The sequence below is a fragment of the Lynx canadensis genome, chromosome A2 (assembly GCF_007474595.2).
Source record: "Lynx canadensis isolate LIC74 chromosome A2, mLynCan4.pri.v2, whole genome shotgun sequence".
Lineage (NCBI taxonomy): Eukaryota > Metazoa > Chordata > Mammalia > Carnivora > Felidae > Lynx > Lynx canadensis.
In genome coordinates, this window is record NC_044304.2 from 42,234,755 (window position 1) to 42,255,771 (window position 21,017).

The 21,017-nt window shown below is 38.5% G+C and overlaps 1 protein-coding gene across 1 annotated transcript; it reads left to right on the forward strand.

Annotated features, from left to right (window-relative positions):
• The first annotated feature begins 269 nt into the window (after positions 1-269).
• Positions 270-14,293, forward strand: LOC115501261 (transmembrane protein 230-like). The gene is given in 4 exon segments (XM_032592490.1): positions 270-348; positions 13,649-13,782; positions 14,037-14,135; positions 14,138-14,293. Coding segments are annotated over 4 exon segments (468 nt in total).
• The last annotated feature ends 6,724 nt before the right edge of the window (positions 14,294-21,017 follow it).

The following is a 21,017-nucleotide window of genomic DNA, read 5'->3' on the forward strand; positions in this document are numbered from 1 at the left end:
CCGAAATTTGGCAAAGGCTGCCTGCCTCCATAATTACAGAGCTCATCTCGTCTGGCGTTGCTGCCTGTTTGTAGCTCACTCTGTTCTCCAACACTGTCATTTCCTCCTCTTCCCTCTTCAAACTTGAGTGTGCTAATGGCTTTTGCTGCTGCTAGGCTTTCGGTCTGAATGTTCAGTGTCGTTTCTAGTAAACTCATCTGTGCATTGGTAAATTGTTTCTTTCTTAAATCACCTGACTGGCTTCTGTTTCCTACTGTGACCCCCGGAGAATGCTGTCTGTAGATTTCTCCTTCCTAGCTTTCTGTACCCTAACCCATCCCACCAAAGCCCTGGACCAGACCTTGACAGGTAATAGAGTTGGAATAGATACCATTTACTTGAAGGTTTGGTTTCAAACAGAGGTAATGTTAAGATCAGAAAGGCCTTGCAGGTTGTGATATCAGGAAGACAGAGCCCTCCCTAGAGTTCCTGCAATGACCTGCACAGGCAACTTCTCACCTAGTACATACACACACGATTATATACATATATTTGTATATGCACGATGTGTGTGCAGTGTGTAGTTGTGCATGCCAAAAGAAAAAATGAGCTCTTCTGGCAAAATGAGAAGTGAAACCCTGAAAATCTCCTGGCAGCTGCTTCTGATGTCAGAATACATTTGTCAGAGAAACAATAGTATCTGGTTTGGAGAGCAATTCTGTTTGGGGGATGTGGGGGCAGAACAAGGGAGATTTAGCAAGAATGTGAACTAGATCATAAACCCAACTGAATGTTAATGCAGATGGTCTGCTTCCAAGTTCAGTGGTCTTGCCTAGTCAGCGTTGTTCTATTTGTGTCTTAGTCCATCCAGGCTGCTATAACAAAATACCACAGACTGGGGAGCTTATAAACAAGTGAAATTTATTTCTTACAGTTCCAGACGCTGGAAGTCTGAGATCAGGGTGCCGGCATGTCAGGTGAAGGCCTCCTTCTGGGTCACAAACTTGCTCTTGTATCCTCATGTGGTAGAAGGGGCAAGGGAGTTCTCTGGCCTCTCTTGTATAAGGGCACTAATTCCATTCGTGAGGGCGCCAACCTTATGACCTCATTATTTCCCAAAGGTTCCACTTCCTAATGCCATCACCTTGGGCATTAGGTTTTCAACATATGAATTTTAAGGAGACACAAGTATTCAGTGTCTGTTTTGTCTTTAATCTCTTCTGTATGAACGCCTCAGAGCCAGTTAAATGTAATAATAAACATTCACACGGAAGATTATTTTTCCCAAGGCAGGGTCATCAGTGAGTGGGAAAATGAACTTGGCACCACATGCAGAGAATAGTCTTAAACATACTCATATTAACTATGCAGTCTGACTCTAGCTTAGGATCAAAATGAGAAAGTGCTGTAGTTACACAAACCAGGTCTTGTAAAGTATCTATAATAAAAGCAGACATGACTTTTTTTCCCCCTAAAAGCACCAGCAATACTTGTCACGATAGAAACCCGTCTCCTAAGAATATGGTATGAATTGGCATGAACCTCATTTCACAGATGAGGAAACTAAAAGCAGGCAAGGGAAGTCCTAGTAGCAAATATTTAGCAGGAAATGAACAGAAAAAAAAATTACTATCTCACAATATCAAGGAATTATTATCTCTTATAGGTTTGTCTATATTTTTTCCTAACCAATCTGTATGTTTACGTTTTTGTTTTAATTTACCAGGGTCTTTATTTGAGTTTTACTCTGCAAATGTTTCTTATGACAATGCTCTTTTTAAAAAAAACATTTTTTTATTGTGGTAAAAAACACATGATATGAAATGTACCATCTTAACCATTTTAACTGTTTAGTTCAGTAATGCTAAGTATATTATCATTGTTGTGCAATCAATCTCCAGAACTATTTTATCTTACAAAAGTGGAACTCTATATCCAGTAAATACCTCTCCTCCTGTTTTTTTTAAGCACACATTGGATTTCTTCTCTTCATTCATATTTTATGTTCTTAAATAACCCACCCCAACTAATGTTGATTTTTAAATAAATATTTCTCTCTACTAAGATACATTTACTTTATAAATATTTTTTAAACTTGATCTCTGTGAGACACCATGTCTGCAATTGTAAGCAAAATAGATGCATTCCTTGTCATCATGGGGCAAAATCTGTGATGCAGTGATGATAAGAACATAAAAAATGGTAGTTACATTTACTGACATAACAGTATAAATAATAATGAAAACAATACCATTGAATCCCAGGATTTGTTTTCTCAAGAGATGCTATGAAATTGTGCCTCTTAAATCCTCAAACTTATAATTGAATATGTCAAGGACAGATTTTGCCCATCTATTTTGATAGTTCTCACCTGCTCTAGAGACCTGCCCATCCCCCCACGTGACTCCCCAGTCTGCGCAATGACTACCTGCCTTGGCAGTTCCACTTGCAAAGCTATTCACTTTAGCTTCTAACAAGGGCCAGCCGGAATGGAATTGCAGGCAGACATAATCTCTGCACCCGTATCTAATGGAGCTCAAGAATGACAACACAATCTTGAAACGACTTACCCGCTTTCTACCAAAGGCCTCTAGAGTTTCCCATATCACCATGGATAATTATTACCTTGCTTCTCCAGACTACACCTCATCTACCTATTAAACACACACACACACACACACACACACACACACCAAGGACAACAAAACCCAGCCTGGAGATGTGTAACAGCGTAAGATACTGGAGTGAGACAGGCTGCCGTGTAGCTCTTGCACTTACTGTGTGACAATGGCCAAGTTGTTTAACCTCAGTTTCCTAAACTAGACTTCCCCTAGTTCATAGATGTGAAGATCTTTGAATAATTCCTGGACCATTACCTAAGTCCCGTAAGCATTATATACGTATTCGCTACTGGAAGCTCCGTGGTTTGGTGAACTAGATAGTAATTTGTAACTGGTGCCCAACTATATATAATTCACCATATTCCCCAATTCCACTGCATGCCTACCTACACTCTGTTTAGATGCCTAAGTTTACAAAACTTTTCATTCCACCTAGATGACATAGCTCTGAGTAGAAAGAAAACACTTTTAGCCAGTAGAATACCCTTGGGACCAAAGAGTTCTAGGCAGAAAAGTCCAGATGCCCTCTTAAAGCCAGATCACTGTCACAGAATGGGCTTTTGAAGGATGACCTAGTTTCTAAGTTCACAATGTTTTCATATCTATTCTTCTGGTTATCCCTGGTACCTAGAAAGAAAGCTCTTGTGCTTTGCCACTCTTACCACTTTCCATAGCTTTGTTCACTGCACGACTGCTGTTACCAGACAATTTCTCCTGGATGAGGCATATCGTTCATGATTCTCATCTACTATGGATGGTCTCCAACATTTCTTCCAGTTAAAGTTCTTATAATTTTAGTAATTCTTTGTTTAGCAAAAGGCTGTCACAACACCTGTGACTTCCATATCTACATGTTAATAGCATTTCTTTGAATCTGAATGTAAAAGTCATATCCTCTAGAAAGCTTATGCTAAGTCTTCCTCCAACATGTTTAAATTTGGTTGTTATGCTTTTCTATACCTAGTATTTGATGCCTCTTCATGGTTACATTGAACATATTTGCATTATTTGTTCTACTCTGTCTTCTCCATTAGACTCTATGCTTCACAGAGATGATCAAGTTTGCTGGTCTTATTTTATTTTATTTTATTTTTTGCTGAGGACAACTCTAACTTTGGTCATAGGTGCCAGAATCTAAAACATACCTTAATTTTTATAAAATGTTAGTGTTTTCAAGATTCTTCCATTTATTTTCTTTTGATTTTTATTTCTACTTAATGTTCATAATCCTTATCTCTAGATCAATTATGTAAGACAATCCAGATTGTGGTTTATTTTTGAAGAAATATGAACTGAATTGAGGGAACTCTTACACAAAATTCCCCATAGAAGCTCCAGTGGTTTTGCTATTACACTATAATCCCCGTTAAACATCTGACTCTCCATTATGGGAAATTTGCTTTGGCAGAATTCAAACAAAATGAACATAAATCTGAATGAAATATGTTCATGGGACTCATTAGTCCAGCTCCCTTGCCTCACTTAAATATATAGTACCTGTTAATTCCTACTAGGTTCTTTCACAGTTTTAAAGGTATCTGTGGACTCTTATCTTAAACATTATGTGCCATCTTCAAAATTCTTTAAGGCTTATGCCCTAGATTTAAACAGAATGTTCTTACAAGGCAATAATTTCTACAAAGACGTGATTTAAAAAAAAAAAAAACAACATTTTACCCCCCTCTATTAACAACTTTCCAGAAAATTAGAAATAAGGAGATTATTATTATTGTTATTCCTGGTGAGTTAACTGCAACATTATATTTCATGAAATGATTCCTTTCTTATTAAAAATAAAAACATCAACACTAGCAACAGCAATTAGCATTTACTGAGCCCTGAGTAAATGTCTAGGATTTATTTGAGTTTTATATTTTTTATGTATGAATCTCACAATAATTCTATTAAGCATATGTTAGTGTTACTATTCATACATGAAGAAGTAGGCTGCACACAAGTAGAATGCACTCAGTATGAGTTGGTAAATGAAAGGAGATTTCAAAACCAGTTCCTTCTGGGTCCAGGGTTCATGTACTTTCAGTAAGAGCTGCCTCAAATGTGTAATCATTATTTAAAGCTAGAAAACAAACAAATTTTGTCTGAGTACTTTGTAAAACTTTACAAATCAGAAAAGCATAGTGATGTAATGTTAACCGAGAAAGGACAGACTCAATCTGAGCACAGAATTGGGACGAACCATCCAGATGTAGCTTCTATGGTATCTTTTTACAGAATGGAAGAAGACAAAGACAGGGGTTTTATATAGTCTTTATGTAGTGCCCAATATAGTCTTATAACATGACATTTCATTCTATTCCTATTCTAAACTTAGAAGGATCAGAACATAGACAAATATAGCTGTTATGAGAAGAGAACAGATTCTCCCCTCATAAAAACTGATGTGTTAAGATGAATAATAGGTGAAAAAAAAGCAGACTTCTTACTTATAATGAGATCAGATAACAACCAAGAATAAGTTAAGTATTTTGCTAAATGAAAAAGAAAAAAAAGGAAAGAAGTTAAGAAATGATGGATAACAAAATGTTTAGTTATATACTTAAAGTTAAAATTCTTAATAGAATATTATTGAGTTTATTGAGTGTAATGGTTAGGAATCCATTCAGCTGCAGGTAGCAGAAAAACCAACCACAAATAGCTTGAAGCAGTTCTTCTAAAACATGGCTGATTTTAGAATTACCCAGACAGTATTTAAAATGAGTGAATATTGGCCTCCACTTCTTTCTGTTTCTGGTGAAACTGGTCTCTTCCTGTATAAGTATTTTTTTTTTAATTCTCTTAGTCATTCTATTGTCAGTCTATGTATCAGTTATCTATTGGTGCATAATGAATTGTCCCAAAACTTAGCAACTTCAAACAATAAATATTACTATCTTACATGTTTAGGTCATGAATCTTGGTACAGTTGAGCTGGGTACCTGCGGCTTAGGCTCTGTCCCAAGACTAATCAAGGTATCAGTTGGGACTACAGTTGTGTCCAGCTTCAGCTGAGGGAGGATCTGCTTCTTAGCCCTCTCACACGGATGAGTCTTTTGGGGGGATAGTGGGGTCTGGAGCCGACAGCCAAGAAAGAATTCTTGAAGATGACTTTTGTTCCAAAAGGTGATTTTATTGGGGCGCCTGGGTGGCTCAGTTGGTTAAGCATCCGACTTTGGCTCAGGTCATGATCTCGCAGTTTGTGAGTTCGGGGCCCCATGTCGGACTCTGTGCTGACAGCTCAGAGCTTGGAGCCTGCTTCAGATTCTGTGTCTCCCTCTATCTCTGACCCTCCACCTGTTCGTGCTCTGTCTCTCCCTGTCTCAAAAATAAATAAATGTTAAAAAAATTAAAAAAAAAAGTTAAAAAAAACCCACAAAAGGTGATTTTATTAAAGCACAGGGACAGGACCTGTGGGCTGAAAGAGCTGCCTTGGGACCATGAGGAGAGACTGGTTATATACTATGGGGTTGGGGGAAGTAAAGTCCAGATGAAGTTTCCAAAGAGATTTTCATATGCTAACGAAGACTCCCAGGATCCCATAGGCCTAGCTATTGTCAAGCTAACGTTGTTTTTCCCTCTAGCAAAGCATTAACGTTAAGACAGTGGGAGGTCATGGAGAAACGTTTTACTCTGCCAGCCTCAAGTATTTGTCAACGGGCTGCAGGTTATAAGGAAATTTAATTTTACCTGCCATTTCCTTTTTGCCTTTGTTCCCAGACACTATGGAGAGAATGGTTGGGGCTCCAGAAAACTGAGTCTACAGGTTTCTGGAGATTGGACTATTGATGATTGCCTTTTTCTTGTACTTTACTAAGATATATGTAAACTGATGGAGACTCAAGTCCTGCAGGACTGTGATCACCATCAGTTAACCATTTGCTTTTCCCCTTTCCTTTGTTCTTGGGTAGCCAGGAGTGCCCAGGGAATGTCACACATATCCCACCTGGGGGTGGTGGGTGTCTGCCACCTTGTCAGCTTGCCTTATGCTCCCTCATTAACATGGTTGTTGGGTAGCCTCAATCCCTGAGTCCCTGTGGGTTTTTGCAGAGACACCAATGTTTTTGCCATGTGAGCCTCTCCAAAGAACAGCTCCCAGTATGACACCTTAAAATAGGTGATCCAGAGAGCAAGAAAGAGTGCCCCATATGAAAGCCATGGTCGTGTGTAACCTAATCTTGGAAGTGACATCCCTTCACTTTTAACATACTCTGTTCTTGAGAAGCAAGCCACTAGGTCTAAGTCACTCCCAAGGGGAGAGATTACAAGATTGGAATACCAGAGAGTGAAGACCATTGAGGGACATCTTAGAGATAGCCTAAGGCAGCCAGTATTCAGAATTGGCTTAGATAAAGAGAGCTCTTTCTTTCTCACATAACAAGAAGCCAGAGAGAGGCTCAGTAGCTGAAAATGTTCAGGGCTGCCAAGAAAGCAGAATGCCAGTCATCTCCTGGCATTTGACAGGGACAAGGGGAGAGAGGAAGAAGGAGGTCTATGCCAGACATGCCTCTCCTTTTTATTAGGGAAGCTAATACCTTCTTGTGTCTTCCTGAAAGACATTTGTTTGTGTCACTTGGGCTCCCGTAAATAGAGGTGGAAGTGAGTGGTGGATGTTTACCCTCAACCTTAATATAGGAGCAGCAAGGGAGCCTGGGGTCGTGAACAGCTTTTGAGTGCCCATCAATAGTGCGTGCACACAGTGCATACATTTCTTTCTATGTTCCTCTTCACTGTATCTTAATTTCAGTTTCTAAACTGAAGTGCGAATTAGTGCTAGTACAATAAATGTACTAAAGTCCATTATTTCCCGTAGCTTCAAACATATCACAATATACTCTTGAACCAGAAAGTAGCAAAACACCTTCAAGCAGCTGAAAGAGCTCTAATCAAGTTCGTGCACCTAAATTTACAGGAAATGCCTCAGACCTTCATTTTCAGTTTCATTTATGAGTTTTTAATTCACAGTGCTAACAGAATTAATGATTAACTCATCCCACAGCTTGAAAAATAGGTTTGCCTCAGTTTTTGCCTAAAGGGTAAACTCAATATTTTAGCATTTTATAAAAGGGCTTTCCTAATCTGGTCACAACCTTTGTTCATTGTCTTACTCCTCACTGCTTCTTCCACACTCTCTTGTCTCCAGCAACTCATGTGTTCGGAGAATAACATCTTCTTCTTGACCTTGCTGCTCTCTCTCTGCCTGCAGTGTCCTTCCTGACTCATCTTTCAAGGTCTACATCACATCAAACAATCTCAGATGCCTACAGGGACAGAGAAACAATGCAAATGAGAAGAATGTGCTGGTGGATGCATATTAAACACATAGAAATAACTCTTGCAACAAGAGATATGCTCCATCCCATTTTTTTCTTAACATTTTCTCTATTCTTGGTTGTTCTTTTAGACAAAAGAATTTTGATGGAAACATAATGATCAGCCTAGGCCCATCACTGCTGTGTGGGATATGGCTACAGTATTGTCATATCTTCTATTTCCTTTAATTTTGGGGGGGGGGTAGTAATTAGAAATCCATAGTTCTGTGGAGTATTTTGTCTTGTTTTTGGTGTGTTTGTTTCTTTTTTGTTTGTTTGTTTTTAGAGAGAGATTGGGAGCACGGAAGAGCGGGAGAGGAGCAGAGATTGAGAGAGAGAGAATCTAAAGCGGGCTCCACACTCAGCGCAGAGCCTGATGTGGGGCTCAATCTCACAACGCTGGGACAATGACCTGAGTGGAAATCAAGAGTCAGAAGTTCAACTGACTGAGCCAGCCAGGTGCCCCAGAAATCCATAGTTTAATATGAAGCATCCCATTTTAAAATCCAGGTATATGAATATATATATTTATCATTTAATTATTTTAATGGAGAAAGAGAACATTCTACATGCTGCATTAAATACATCTGTAGTCTGGAGTCAGCCTGCTGACTGCTAGTTTGCAAGCCTATATCAAAATAATTTCTTTTTTGGAGTCTTTCCTAAATGTCTAAGCTAGTTTCTTCCCCCACTGTGCTCCAGAAGTAGCGGGCTGACCTCCAAAATAACACTTCGTATATTCTACACCTGTGGTGTGTATGTAAGTCTTTACCAGGACTGTGATATTGGAGAGCTGAGTCTGCACATTTTGACCGAATTCCCAGCATAGCACATGGAGTTCATCTCATAGTTGATACCTTGTAAGTGCCTGATGCAGTAATACATCTTGAATGAATAAAGGAATCCAATAAAGAAATGGAGTTGATATGGAGTTGATGTGGAGAGCACATGATCTAGTTAGAGAACAAATAGGCTTTGATTTAGCAATGAAATACTTGCAGGAGAAATTTCCTGGATGGACTCCTTGGACAGAAGCATTGGATAGTGGCCCAAGATTCATGCATTTCACACATATGTGTTGAAAGCCCATGATTCATCAAGTTCTCTTCTTATTCATGGGAATTCAGAAAACAACAACACAGAAAAAAAATCTTAGTAAGAAAGGAAAGATAAGAAAAGCAAAAAATAAAGCAAGTCATGTTTTCAATTGTTATCATGTATTTTGGGTGGGGTGTAAAATGAAACCAGGATGGAGGGAAATGCTAGCAAGAACCTGATGAATGAGATTTGGCTGTGTACAGATTGAAATAGGCTAGTCATGTTAGCTCTCTGTGAGAAGGGGAACATTTGAGTGAAAACCTTAAGGAAATAAGGGAGCCATGCAAGTGGATATCTGGAATAAAAGTGATCCAGCAGATGGAACATCAAGTTCAAACCCTGAGGCAAGAGTATACCTATTCAAAGAAACAAAGCTGGTGGAGGGAGGAGAGAAGAGAGTAGAGATAGGGAGGAAGCCAGATTAGACACATAACAGGAGGCTAAGAGTGAAGATCTCTTAGGACATTTATAAGCATTTTGTAACAACTTTAACTTAAAAAAAATTTAAGATTTATTTGTTTTTAAAGAGAGAGAGAGAGAGAGAGAGAGAGAGAGAGAGACTAAGCACAAGTGGAGGAGGGGCAGAGGGAGAGGGAGACACAGAATCCAAAGCGGGCTCCAGGCTCTGAGCTGTCAGCACAGAGCCTGATACAGGTCTCGAACTCACAAACTGTGAGATCACAACCTGAACTGAAGTAGGATGCTTAACTAACTGCACCACCCAGGCACCCTGTGACAACTTTGACTTTTACTCCAAGGTAGATGGAAGCCATTGGAAGAGCAGAAGAGTGACACGATTTGACATATTTTCATGAGATCCTTCTAGTGATTCTGTTGAGATTGGACTGGATGGGAATAAAAGAGGAGAAGGATGACCACTGAGACAGTGATTGAGGTAATGCAGGCAAACATGATGGCAGTTCAAACCAGTGCTGTGGTCACAGAGGTTGTTGTTGATCGACAACTCGGTTTCATACCTCCTTAGGTTATTCACGTAACACCACACTCACTGCAGAATAATTGGATCACAATGTGACATATCAGCTGAGTCCATGAATATCTTCTCTGGGATCTTTCTAATTTCAGCACAGCCAAAATGAGAATGAAATTGCCTAATCACCATTTATTCCCAACATTTAGGACAATGTCTACCACATATACATTAGATGGGTGGGTGGATGGATGGATGCATAATCTGATTGACTTAGAATTTAAGAATTATTCATATTGCTATTTCTCACCATTCAGTGCAATTTGTATTCTTGGGAGCATGAATTGAGAACAGCCACAAGTGCTGATTGTGGCAAATGTGCTGCTGTAAAGCTGGGCTACAAAGACAGCCATTTTGTCCTGTCTGGTGACAAATAGGCATAGTTTGAGTAATGGCAATTAGAGCCAGAATTCAACTGGTGAGTCACTGTGAACACTACTTGAGTGAACTGACGGATTGTGATCATGACTATTCCTCATTTGGAAGCCTGGGGACTTAATGCTTTTGTTTGCCTGTGTTTTCTCCCTGGCACAGTCTGTGAGCCTGGAATGAAAAGATGATTATCTTTAACCAACATCTCATATTCTTTGATTTTCATCAAGCTTTTCACATTTTCATATCAAGAAAATTGAAAATGATTTTTATATAAGACTGACTCAATGATGCTTTTGCAACAAATCGTCTTTTAAAATATAATATGCAGACCTTTTTTCAAAAAGTAAGTCTTGTAATAACTTCATAAAGCAAGAATGCATTAGTTCTTCATCTTCCAAAAATAAATTGAAGCCACTGTCCCTATTTTGATTAAAATAATTTTATACACACTTAGATACATAAAATGCTTTATGAAGCGGCTAACACAAGATTCCACTATAAATCTTAAAACTTTGAAAATTCTGTCACTATTGGATCATCCAAATGAAGAACAATGTCTTTTTTTAGGTATCCCTCGTAAATTTTTTCTCTTAATTTTTCTATAAACAGTTTTGTGTGTTTTGCTATCGAGCAACTTACATGTATATTTTTTTAGGTCTTGCGGTCATTATTTAAAGTAGGCTGATAAACAACAAAGGCAGTTGATGTCAATAAAACTTAGAAGAATAAATATAAGAACAAAGGGAGAAGAAAATGTGCATCTGCTGAAAGGAAAGATACTGTTGAATACTGATTAGGAAAGTGGTCTGGGAGTTGTTGGAGAAAACCTCTAAAGCATGCAGCTTAATGTACAGCCGCAGTGAAAGGGCAGGGAGAATGCTAGATCATATGGCTGGGGAAAGACAATATAAATCAGATTTGGCATCGTTAATCTAAGTTCAAGTGCTAATGTCACCTAAAGAATTGTTCCCTACTTTGCTCCTGGTCAAGAAAGGTGCAGAACAATGCATTTGCTGCTGAAATGGTGTAGTAATGAGGCAGCTACAGGAATTTAGTGGTCTGTGGTTGGCAAGTAGGAGAAAAAAAAAAGAAGATTCACAACCCTGCTGGTAAGTGCACGCTAAGATGGGTGTCACTGCTCTTTCTCTTCAGATGAGCCATTGGGAGTGAAATAAACAAGAGATATCATCGAGTTCATATTAAACTAAACCCCAAGCCACTTCAGCCAGACTTGATGGAGACTTCCACATTCCCCAAAACCCTCAGATTTCTACCCTTTCAGTTTGTCTAATCTTTCCCCGGAGGATACTTTGCTGCCTCACTTGAGAAGTAGTTCTCTTTATTTGGTTTTCTTCCTTTCTTCTTTTATTTATCTGCCTCTTCTCTTATTGGTATGTTATGAGAACTAAAGAGGATACTAAAATTTTTTTAAATTAATACAATCCTTGGTATATATTAAATGCTCAATTATATGTATTATTATTCAAACAACTACCCATTCTTACCTTTTCTTTATCTCAGTGCAGTCCTTTTTACTCTGGCCATTCTTCCAGTGTATTGTATTCTAGAAACCTACATTTCAGAGCTGAAAGCCTCTATTGGTAATGTGTTTTACAGGTGTAAAAAAATGGAGTTTCAAGGGAAAAGATGATGAGCCCCAAATCTCAGAGTTGGTGCTTCTATGAAGACTTCTCTCCCATTTTCCATCCAACTTGAATCCTTAGTTTAGGGTTTCCTTATAGGGAATAAAAACACTAGATTCTCTCAGTTCTGTCTTTGAAGTATTTTTTCCTGTATATCACGCCCTCCATCCCCATCCTGCCCCCGTATCAACATCATGCTTGGATCATTGCAGTATCTCCCTAGCTCATTTTTTGGCTCCTCTCTCTCTTCGAATCCATTTATTCATCATGAAAGGTCACACTTCTAGAGCCATGACACTTCTGCTGTCACTTTAATCTTCCATGAATGCTCTAACCGAAATTCATATAAATACAAACTCCTTTGCTTCATTCTGAATACTCCTCATCCACTGCCTCTCTTCTTGCTACCGCTCTTCTCCAACACACCTCTCAATGCCAGATGGCCCACTGTTCTCAATATATAATAAATAAGCTACAATTGTGCCCATTTATATGCATTTGCTTAAGTGTTCCCACTACAAAAGTATGTTATAGCATACCGCACTATGTTATATATATTATTCTATTTCTTCCTTGCCTAAATTTTATGTATCCTCAATCCAAGGTAATGTGAAATTGAAAAACTAAAAGGGCCAGAAAACCCCAGAAAGTTGTTATGTGTCCATATATACAAGCATATGTATGCTTGTAAACAAGCATACTGGTATTTTTTCCTCTGAATTATTATTCCAAAAGCAATATCCTTCACCATCTTGTAAGGAAAAACTTCATGTGAGGATAGGTTCAAAACAAAACAATAATCAAAGCAATTCTTATGTCTGAAATTACCCTACTTGCAGGATCAGTTCTTTGATATTAAAAAAAATGGATTCATTTAACTTGATAAATAAGAGGTTACTAATACCTGATATCCTCTCTTTGCTTGCAAATTGATTTTTTAATGAATTGGTGGAAACTTTGTTTGAATCTTTCTGGTACCATTACCCTTTTCACCTTTGCAAATCTGAGTTGACAGTGCTATAGAATGCTGCAGACAGCAGGATGCATAGTAAAAGATACAGCCATTGGACTGGTTGTCTTATCCACACAGAGCCATCAACAAGCTATCAACAGGCCCCCATAGATTTCCTCTTCCGGACACTTTTGGCACATAAGATCTTCCTAGTGTCTTTATGATTATGTTTATGGTTTTTAGATATTATGCAAAATATCACAGTACTAGATATAGTCGTAGAGGATGCATTAGATATCAGTGCACTTAACACATGTAGGCAAATTTAAAATGATCTGTAAAACATTGGGGTGCAGGGTGCCTCAGTCAGTTAAGTGATGGCCTATTGATTTCAGCTCAGGTCATGATCCCACAGTTCATGGCAATGAGCCCTGCATTGGGCTCTGTGCTAACTGCATGAAGCCTGCTTGGGATTCTCTCTCTCCCTCTCTTTCTGCCCTTCTCACACATGTACGATCTCTCTCGAAATAAATAACTTTAAAAAATAAATAAAATATTGATAGTATACTGAAGGGCAAGGGGGCAGTTAGGTGAGGCATACCATGAGGACTCAGGTGCTTCTGCTGCCAATGGGCAGTGAGCTGTTGGTGCATGGGTGGCTTAGTGCAGCTCTCCAACTGTAGCTGTGTCAGCCTGTTATGATGCTCTCTCCTACATCCTGGCTGCTGGAATCCTCAATACTAAAGTGAAATATTCAAGGCTCTCCAGCACAGATAATGGCTACATTGACCTTCAGTTTAAGAAAAGCCCTCCTGGGGTGTCTGGTGGCTCAGTCAGTTAGTTAGGCGACCGACTTAGGCTCAGGTCATGATCTCACAGTCTGTGGGTTCTATCCCTGTGTTGGGCTCTGTGCTGACAGCTCAGAGCCTGCAGCCTGCTTCGGATTCTCTGTCTCCCTCTCTCTCTGCCTCTCCCCTGCTGGCGCTCTGTCTCTCTCTCTTTCTCTCTCTCTCTCTCAAAAATAAGTAAACATTAAAAAAATTAAAAAAGAAAAAAAAAAGCCCTACTAAGATCCCATATAAGGTCATTATGCTTGCTACAGCCCTGGTTTGGATTGGTGCCTTTCTCATTGCCATAGGCTCCCTTCTGCTGGTGGGCTATATCAGCGAAGGAGTGGGGAGTGGGGGGAGGGAAAACAGGCTTGTCCAGTCCTGATCCTTGGCACCCTGGTGCTCCTGCCAGAATTTTACCACCTGCGCATGGCCTACTATGCATCCAAAGGCTACCAGTGTTACTCCTACAATGACATTCCGGATTTTGATGAGTAGCACCCATCCTCAACCCTGAGGGGATGAGTCACAGATGGGACTGAGCCCAGCTTTAAGATATTGAGTAGAAACTGTGACTAAGGGCTAAGGAGTTCTGCACTTTGCAGATGATAAATGAAAAATGGCCAGATTTTATGGGTCCAACCCCAAGATGTCAGCTGAGCTTACAATAACAAATTAACTGATTAGGACACGCTCTAGTTTTCATCTTCTGGCCCTGGCAAAAGCTGACAAGTTTTTCCACATGTACAGGTATCTTGCAAGAGTAGCAACATTAGTGGTGTGGGAAAGCAGGAGGTTATTCTGTCGTGGAAAGTGTCATTGCTACCTTCCTCTTTGGAGTTGAGCATTTCTTTTAAATAGTCCTCATTGTCAATTTGTTCTGGAGGGAAATGGAAGAATTTAGTATGTCAAATTGCATATCATTAGTAATTCATTTTGAAAACATTTGAGTCTCTTACCCATGTACGCATCTCTAACTTTGTGTTCTAGTGGAACACCTTGGCAAAAACAAGTGTTGGTGTGGGTGTATCTGTTAATATTTTTTACTTGCTTCCTTATTAACAGTAGCCAGGACTTTTTTTAACCTCAGAGCAAGTTTCCAAAAGGTAAACACTGTCTCTGTTCACCAGTCCTTTGTCAGCTTGATTTGGTCCACCAGTAAACTGGCCAGCATACAATTTGGGTCATTCTGTTCTTTGTTGTTCATGATGTTCTGTATATCATGCCTTTAAGGGCTGGACTTTTGGCTGTTTTCTGAGGGGAAAAAATGTAGATAAGTGGTTATTATTTACCGATTACAAGCCTATTGCTAGCACCTTGTATTATGATGTCATCTGCTGAAGATCACAAAACTCGGCCTAGATCCCTAGAGGACTAGACTGCCTTAGTTTGATTCTGTTTTCTAGCTTGCAAAAAGTGATATATTCAAAAGAAATTAAAACACCAAAATCTAAAAAATACAAATAGTAATAACAAAACATTGATAATATAGAGTCATTACTGTCTTCCTCCTAGGCAAAGACAGAGACTGTTTCACTTCACCTGAAAGCAAATTTTAAAGGTGTAATTTTTTAAGCTGATAAAATCCTCAGGTTTTATAAAGTGTACCCTGGGATAGTGTGCTAACATAGCAAATTATTCAGTCTTCGAATTTGAACTAGAACTTATTCCTGAAGTTCACTGCACAGGGTAGTCTGTTTCTCAGTTTTTCCTTGCCAAGTGACATGACCTTGAATTGTTCCCAGCTCCAGGTTTGCAAATAAAAAGCACTAGCTGATACCCAATGAACTCTGCAGTGGTAGACTATAAGATAGCTTTTTGAAAATTCAAAGCGTGGTTCTTAACATTTTATCTGACATTAAAGGAGGCGTGCCACAATCTGAAAATAGACCTTTTGGTCTTTATTTTTTTAAAAAAAATTTTTTTCAATGTTTATTTATTTTTGGGACAGAGAGAGACAGAGCATGAACGGGGGAGGGGCAGAGAGAGAGGGAGACACAGAATCGGAAACAGGCTCCCGGCTCTGAGCCATCAGCCCAGAGCCCTACGCGGGGCTCGAACTCACAGACCGCGAGATCGTGACCTGGCTGAAGTCGAACGCTTAACAGACTGCGCCACCCAGGCGCCCCGACCTTTTGTCTTTAAACAGTAGCTATGAAAAAAGATATACACATCATCCCTACCAACTTAGCAAAATGTGTTTCTGTTTTGATATATGGTGGTCCTTTCTGCGGTTGTATTTCACATGGACTGTAGCAATATCACCAGGATATTTTTTTAATGTGTTCATTAATTTTCTTTATAACTAATGCTGTTTCTGGGCTCATATTTTGAATTTAAGGTAGAATACTAAAGAAATTTATTTTTCTTATAATGTAACTTCAAATGAATTTGTACATAGCCTGGAGTTGGAATGACAAATTACAAGTCAGAATTACAAATTGCAAACATGGAGGACAATATTAAGGATTTATTTAAATATATGAGATATAAAGAATGCTGATAGTTTGAGGTGTGTTTTTTTTCTGAATTAAATTAAGTAAATTCTATCCATGTCCTATTTTTAATTTTTTTTCAATGTTTATTTATTTTTGACAGAGAGAGAGAGAGAGAGAGAGAGAGAGCAGGGGAGAGGCAGAGAGAGAGGGAGACACAGCATCCAAGGCAGGGTCCAGGTTCTGAGCTGTCAGCACAGAGCCCGATGCAGGGCTTGAACCCATGAACTGTGAGATCATGACCTGAGCCAAAGTCGGAAACTAAACCAAATGAGCCACCCAGGTGCCCCATCCATGTCCTATTTTATTCAGGAATTAGAGCCATCACTAACAGAGCATCATAGAGTCTGATATCCTGGATCAAATGCAGGCTCAATAATTTTGTAGCTATGTTACCTTGTATGAATTAAATATTTTATCTCAGCCTCAGCTACTTCTTCAAGATAATGTGTGAAATGTAAGTATCTGCCACCTTGATTAATTGTGTACTGCATATAATAGGTTTTCAATACTATGATTGTTTTATTGTTGTTTTTATTTCTATTGCATGCAATTTTATCCTATGTTACCCTTCATGTGTCCTTTGTTCCTACCCATTTTCTTATAATTCTGCATGTTTTATTTATCACCCCCCACCTATCTGTTTAACTCCTTAAATGTAGGATATAAATTATATTCCTAATTTTGTATGCCTTTCTTGCAATGTCTTGGTTATGACAGTCAATGATAATTTATTAAATTCAAGTTTAGCCATTGAAATTTAGATCTGGATCATGACCTGATTCAATTGTTAACTTGTAAAGGATTGGTAGTTTTAGCACATTTCCCTCTCTTTTTTGGAGAATACTGAACATTTTCCCTGGTCGTAAGGGTAGAATTTGAACTGGGCTGGACCCGTTATGTAAAATCTTCCTTAGCTATAGATTCTGTCAGGAATTTAGGCAAACAAGATCAATTAGAGATTTTCCAAATTTTCTCATGGACTTAGCAAAAAATATTTTTCTTCCTGGGATGCCTGGGTGGCTCAGTGGGTTGAATGTCTAACTCTTGATTTTGGCTCAGGTGATGATTTCACCATTCGTGGAATTAAGCCGCACTTTGGGCTCTGTGCTGACAGCACGGAGCCTTCTTGGGATTCTCTCTCTCATTCTCTCTCTGCCCCTCCCCTACTCATGTGTGCACTCCCTCTTTCTCTCCCTCAAAATAAATATTTAAAAATATTTTTTTCTTCCCTTATCTGTAAAATATGAAGAATAATATACCTCTTCATAAAATTCTTTTGATTACTACATGAATATTAAACAACCTAAAAATGACTTGGCATAAAGTAAGTTCTCAGTAAATGTAGCTGATCATCAGCTATCATTATTGTTGTTACCATTATTGGTATCACTTTGTTCCAGGATTGCCAAGAGAACAGGTTCTGCATTGGTAGCTTCAGAGACCATCTTGCTCATCACACAGGAAATGACTGAATGAAAAAGTAAAGCCAAGCAGAAGAAATTCTTAGGGATGAAGAAGGAGAAAGTGGCCAAAGCTTACTGAGTGAGTCCATATATCCAACCATACCTGACTGCCAGGAAAGTCTATTGGAATTCTGAAATAAATGAGCCAATAAGTTTCCTTTAAAAAAATAATATGAGCTTTGGATTTTCTCACTGTCATCAAAAGAAAATTAAATGATATTTTCACTAAGCCATGTAGCCATCAAATGAGCAATTTTCTGGCAAATTTGATTAACTTGAAAGACAAACTTGATATTCAAGACTGGATCTCTCTCTCTCTCTCTCTCTCTGTCTCTGTCTGTTTGTCTGTCTCTCTCTCTCTCTCTCTCTCTCACACACATGCATACAGGCAAGATTTCTTTTGCCTGAATTATCCACATAATTTATTCAGTTAAATGCTTGACTAGATCTGCATAGCCATAATGAATTAATAATGGAAATGATGCTGAGATAGAAGAAACTTTAAGATCATTACTATTGTTCCACCTAATTAGGAGACCCAGAATGACCAATGAGGGTCTGCAGTTAGTATCATCATGATTTGATATTCTGGATATCCACATTCGGTGTAAACAAAGGAAATGGAAGCTCCTTAAAAACAAAAACAAAATATGGGACTTAGAAAGATAAAGAATTACTATCCGGGGGTGCCTGGCTGGTTCAGTCAGTAGAGAATGAGACTCTTGATCTCAGGGTCATAGGATCCTGAACTCAAGCCCCACATTGATCATGAAGTCTACTGAACAAAAAAAAAAAATTACAAGCCTTAAGCATGGCTTAAGATCTAAGCATGAGGAGATCTCAACAATAGCTAAGTTATGGAAAGAGCCTAAATGTCCATCAACTGATGAATGGATAAAGAAATTGTGGTTTATATACACAATGGAATACTACGTGGCAATGAGAAAGAATGAAATATGGCCCTTTGTAGCAATGTGGATGGAACTGGAGAGTGTGATGCTGAGTAAAATAAGTCATACAGAGAAAGACAGATTCCATATGTTTTCACTCCTACGTGGATCCTGAGAAACTTAACAGAAGACCATGGGGGAGGGGAAGAAAAAAAATGGTTACAGAGGGAGGGAACCCAAACATAAAAGACTCCTAAAAACTGAGAACAAACTGAGGGTTTATGGGGGGTGGGAAGGAGGGGTGGGTGGGTGATGGGTATTGAGGGCACCTGTTGGGATGAGCACTGGGTGTTGTATGGAAACCAATTTGACAATAAATTTCTTTAAAAAAAAATCTAAGCATGAGGAAGTAAGTGGTCTTGGGGCATAAAATGGAGATTTGTGTCTTCTGCATTGTGCATAACTTGGATCATTAAACAACTAAAAATAAACCTTCATTTTTCCTTTGGTTACTTGGAAACTTCATAATAAAATAAGCTCAAGTAAGCTATATTTCAGAAGCTTACTAAGTGAACAATTTTCTTAATAATTTCTACATGATTGTTACTGTATTTTATTTTATTATTATTTTTTAAATGTTTATTTTCAGAGACAGCACAAGCAGGAGAGGGGCAAAGAGAGGGAGACAGAATATCCCAAGCAGGCTCTGCACTGATGGTCAGAGTTCTGCAGAGCCTGACGCAGGGCTCAATCCCACAAGCCATGAGATGGTAACCTGAGCAAAATCAAGAGTCAGACACTTAACCGACTGAGCCACCCAGGTGCCCATGAATGTCGCTATATTTTAATTTGAATTTATGTTAGATTTATGGCCAATCAGGGTAAAAATAGGTGATTTGCCATTAGGTAATTTTCATGTTACAATCCCCATGTTTTTGATTAGCATTCATAAACCTTATGAATTTTTAATTCAAAGCTAATTTTACCAGATAAAGATCTTTAAATAGGAATATTTCTATTCTGTACCTTTTCGCAATAATTATATTTTACTCATACATAGTCATGTAATGCTAAAAATTTTTGCCAAACGTTTCTCAATATAATACTTGGCCATAGTCTGTAATCTGCTACAATAATAATCTGTAATAGCTGATACTATAAATAAGTTAATACTTCTCAGAATGTATTAGCTAATTTTTCTCCAGAATTATAAAGGATTATGTTATAAGCTGACATATCATGAAGTAAATAAATATCTATTTTTCCTAGTGATTCATATATATATATATATATATATGCCTAAATGATTTGAAAGGTGGTATGAAATATCACCTTGAATTAATTCTTCACATAGTCACAAATCAGCATGAATAATGCTTCCAATTATTTGTGAAAAACTAGTCTGCGTTTAGCTTGTGGATGCCAGGCTAGCACATTTCCCAAAACATGCGGAAGCTTTTGTTTTTCACTGCTCGCTTCCACTGATTCCCCTCTGTCTCCGTTTTATGCTGTTCTTACTCATTTCTGCTTTTTTTCCTCAGGTTGGCTCTCTCTCTTTTTCTCTCATGCTATATCATTTTCTCTTAAGACAGTTGGTGGCATTTGAAGATGGGATTTAACTATTAGCACAATCTTGCCTTTGCATGGCCGCCTTTCCCCCAAGGAACTGGCTTTCCTTTGAAATTGGCTTTAGATCTGACAAGGCTTCTGCAGTTTCACATTACCGCTAGCCCAACAGAGAAAATGAAGCCAAGAAATTTGATCAGGTTATCCTAGGGCAAAAGAAAAGGTTGGTTTGGGGAAATGCTTAATTTCCATGATCCAGCAGGGATTTATAAGCTGATTCTCCTGAGGAAAACAGAATCTGGTTTTCCATTTATCTACCCAGCTTTTCCGAATTACCAGCTCTAGGTGGTTTTAAAGATAAGGAATTGGAATGGATTCTGAATGTCGAATTCAATGCTTGATATGAGGTTATCTTAAAACATAGGTCAGAGCAGCAAGCCCCCCACACCTCACCACCCCCCACCTCAGCTACCACACCAATTTGTATCTTTCTAAGGTCTTTAGTAGATTTCCTCTTGAAAAATCTTGGAAGAAACTTAAATGCTTCAGAGTAAGAGAGTATGTTAACCAAAGGTCAAGAAGCAGACAGTACGTTAATTGAGAAAGGATTTTCAAAATTTTATATTATTTCTATCTTGTATCTTTTAATTTGTCTTGTTTCATAAGGAGAATGTTGAACAACAGGCTGTTTCTTTAAGCAATAAGGAGAAAATAAATCTGGCACCTTTCCTTACATCATTAAGCATAAGATGAACTAATATGCATAGACTCTTGAGGGCTGTTACTGCCTCTGAAAATGATCAAC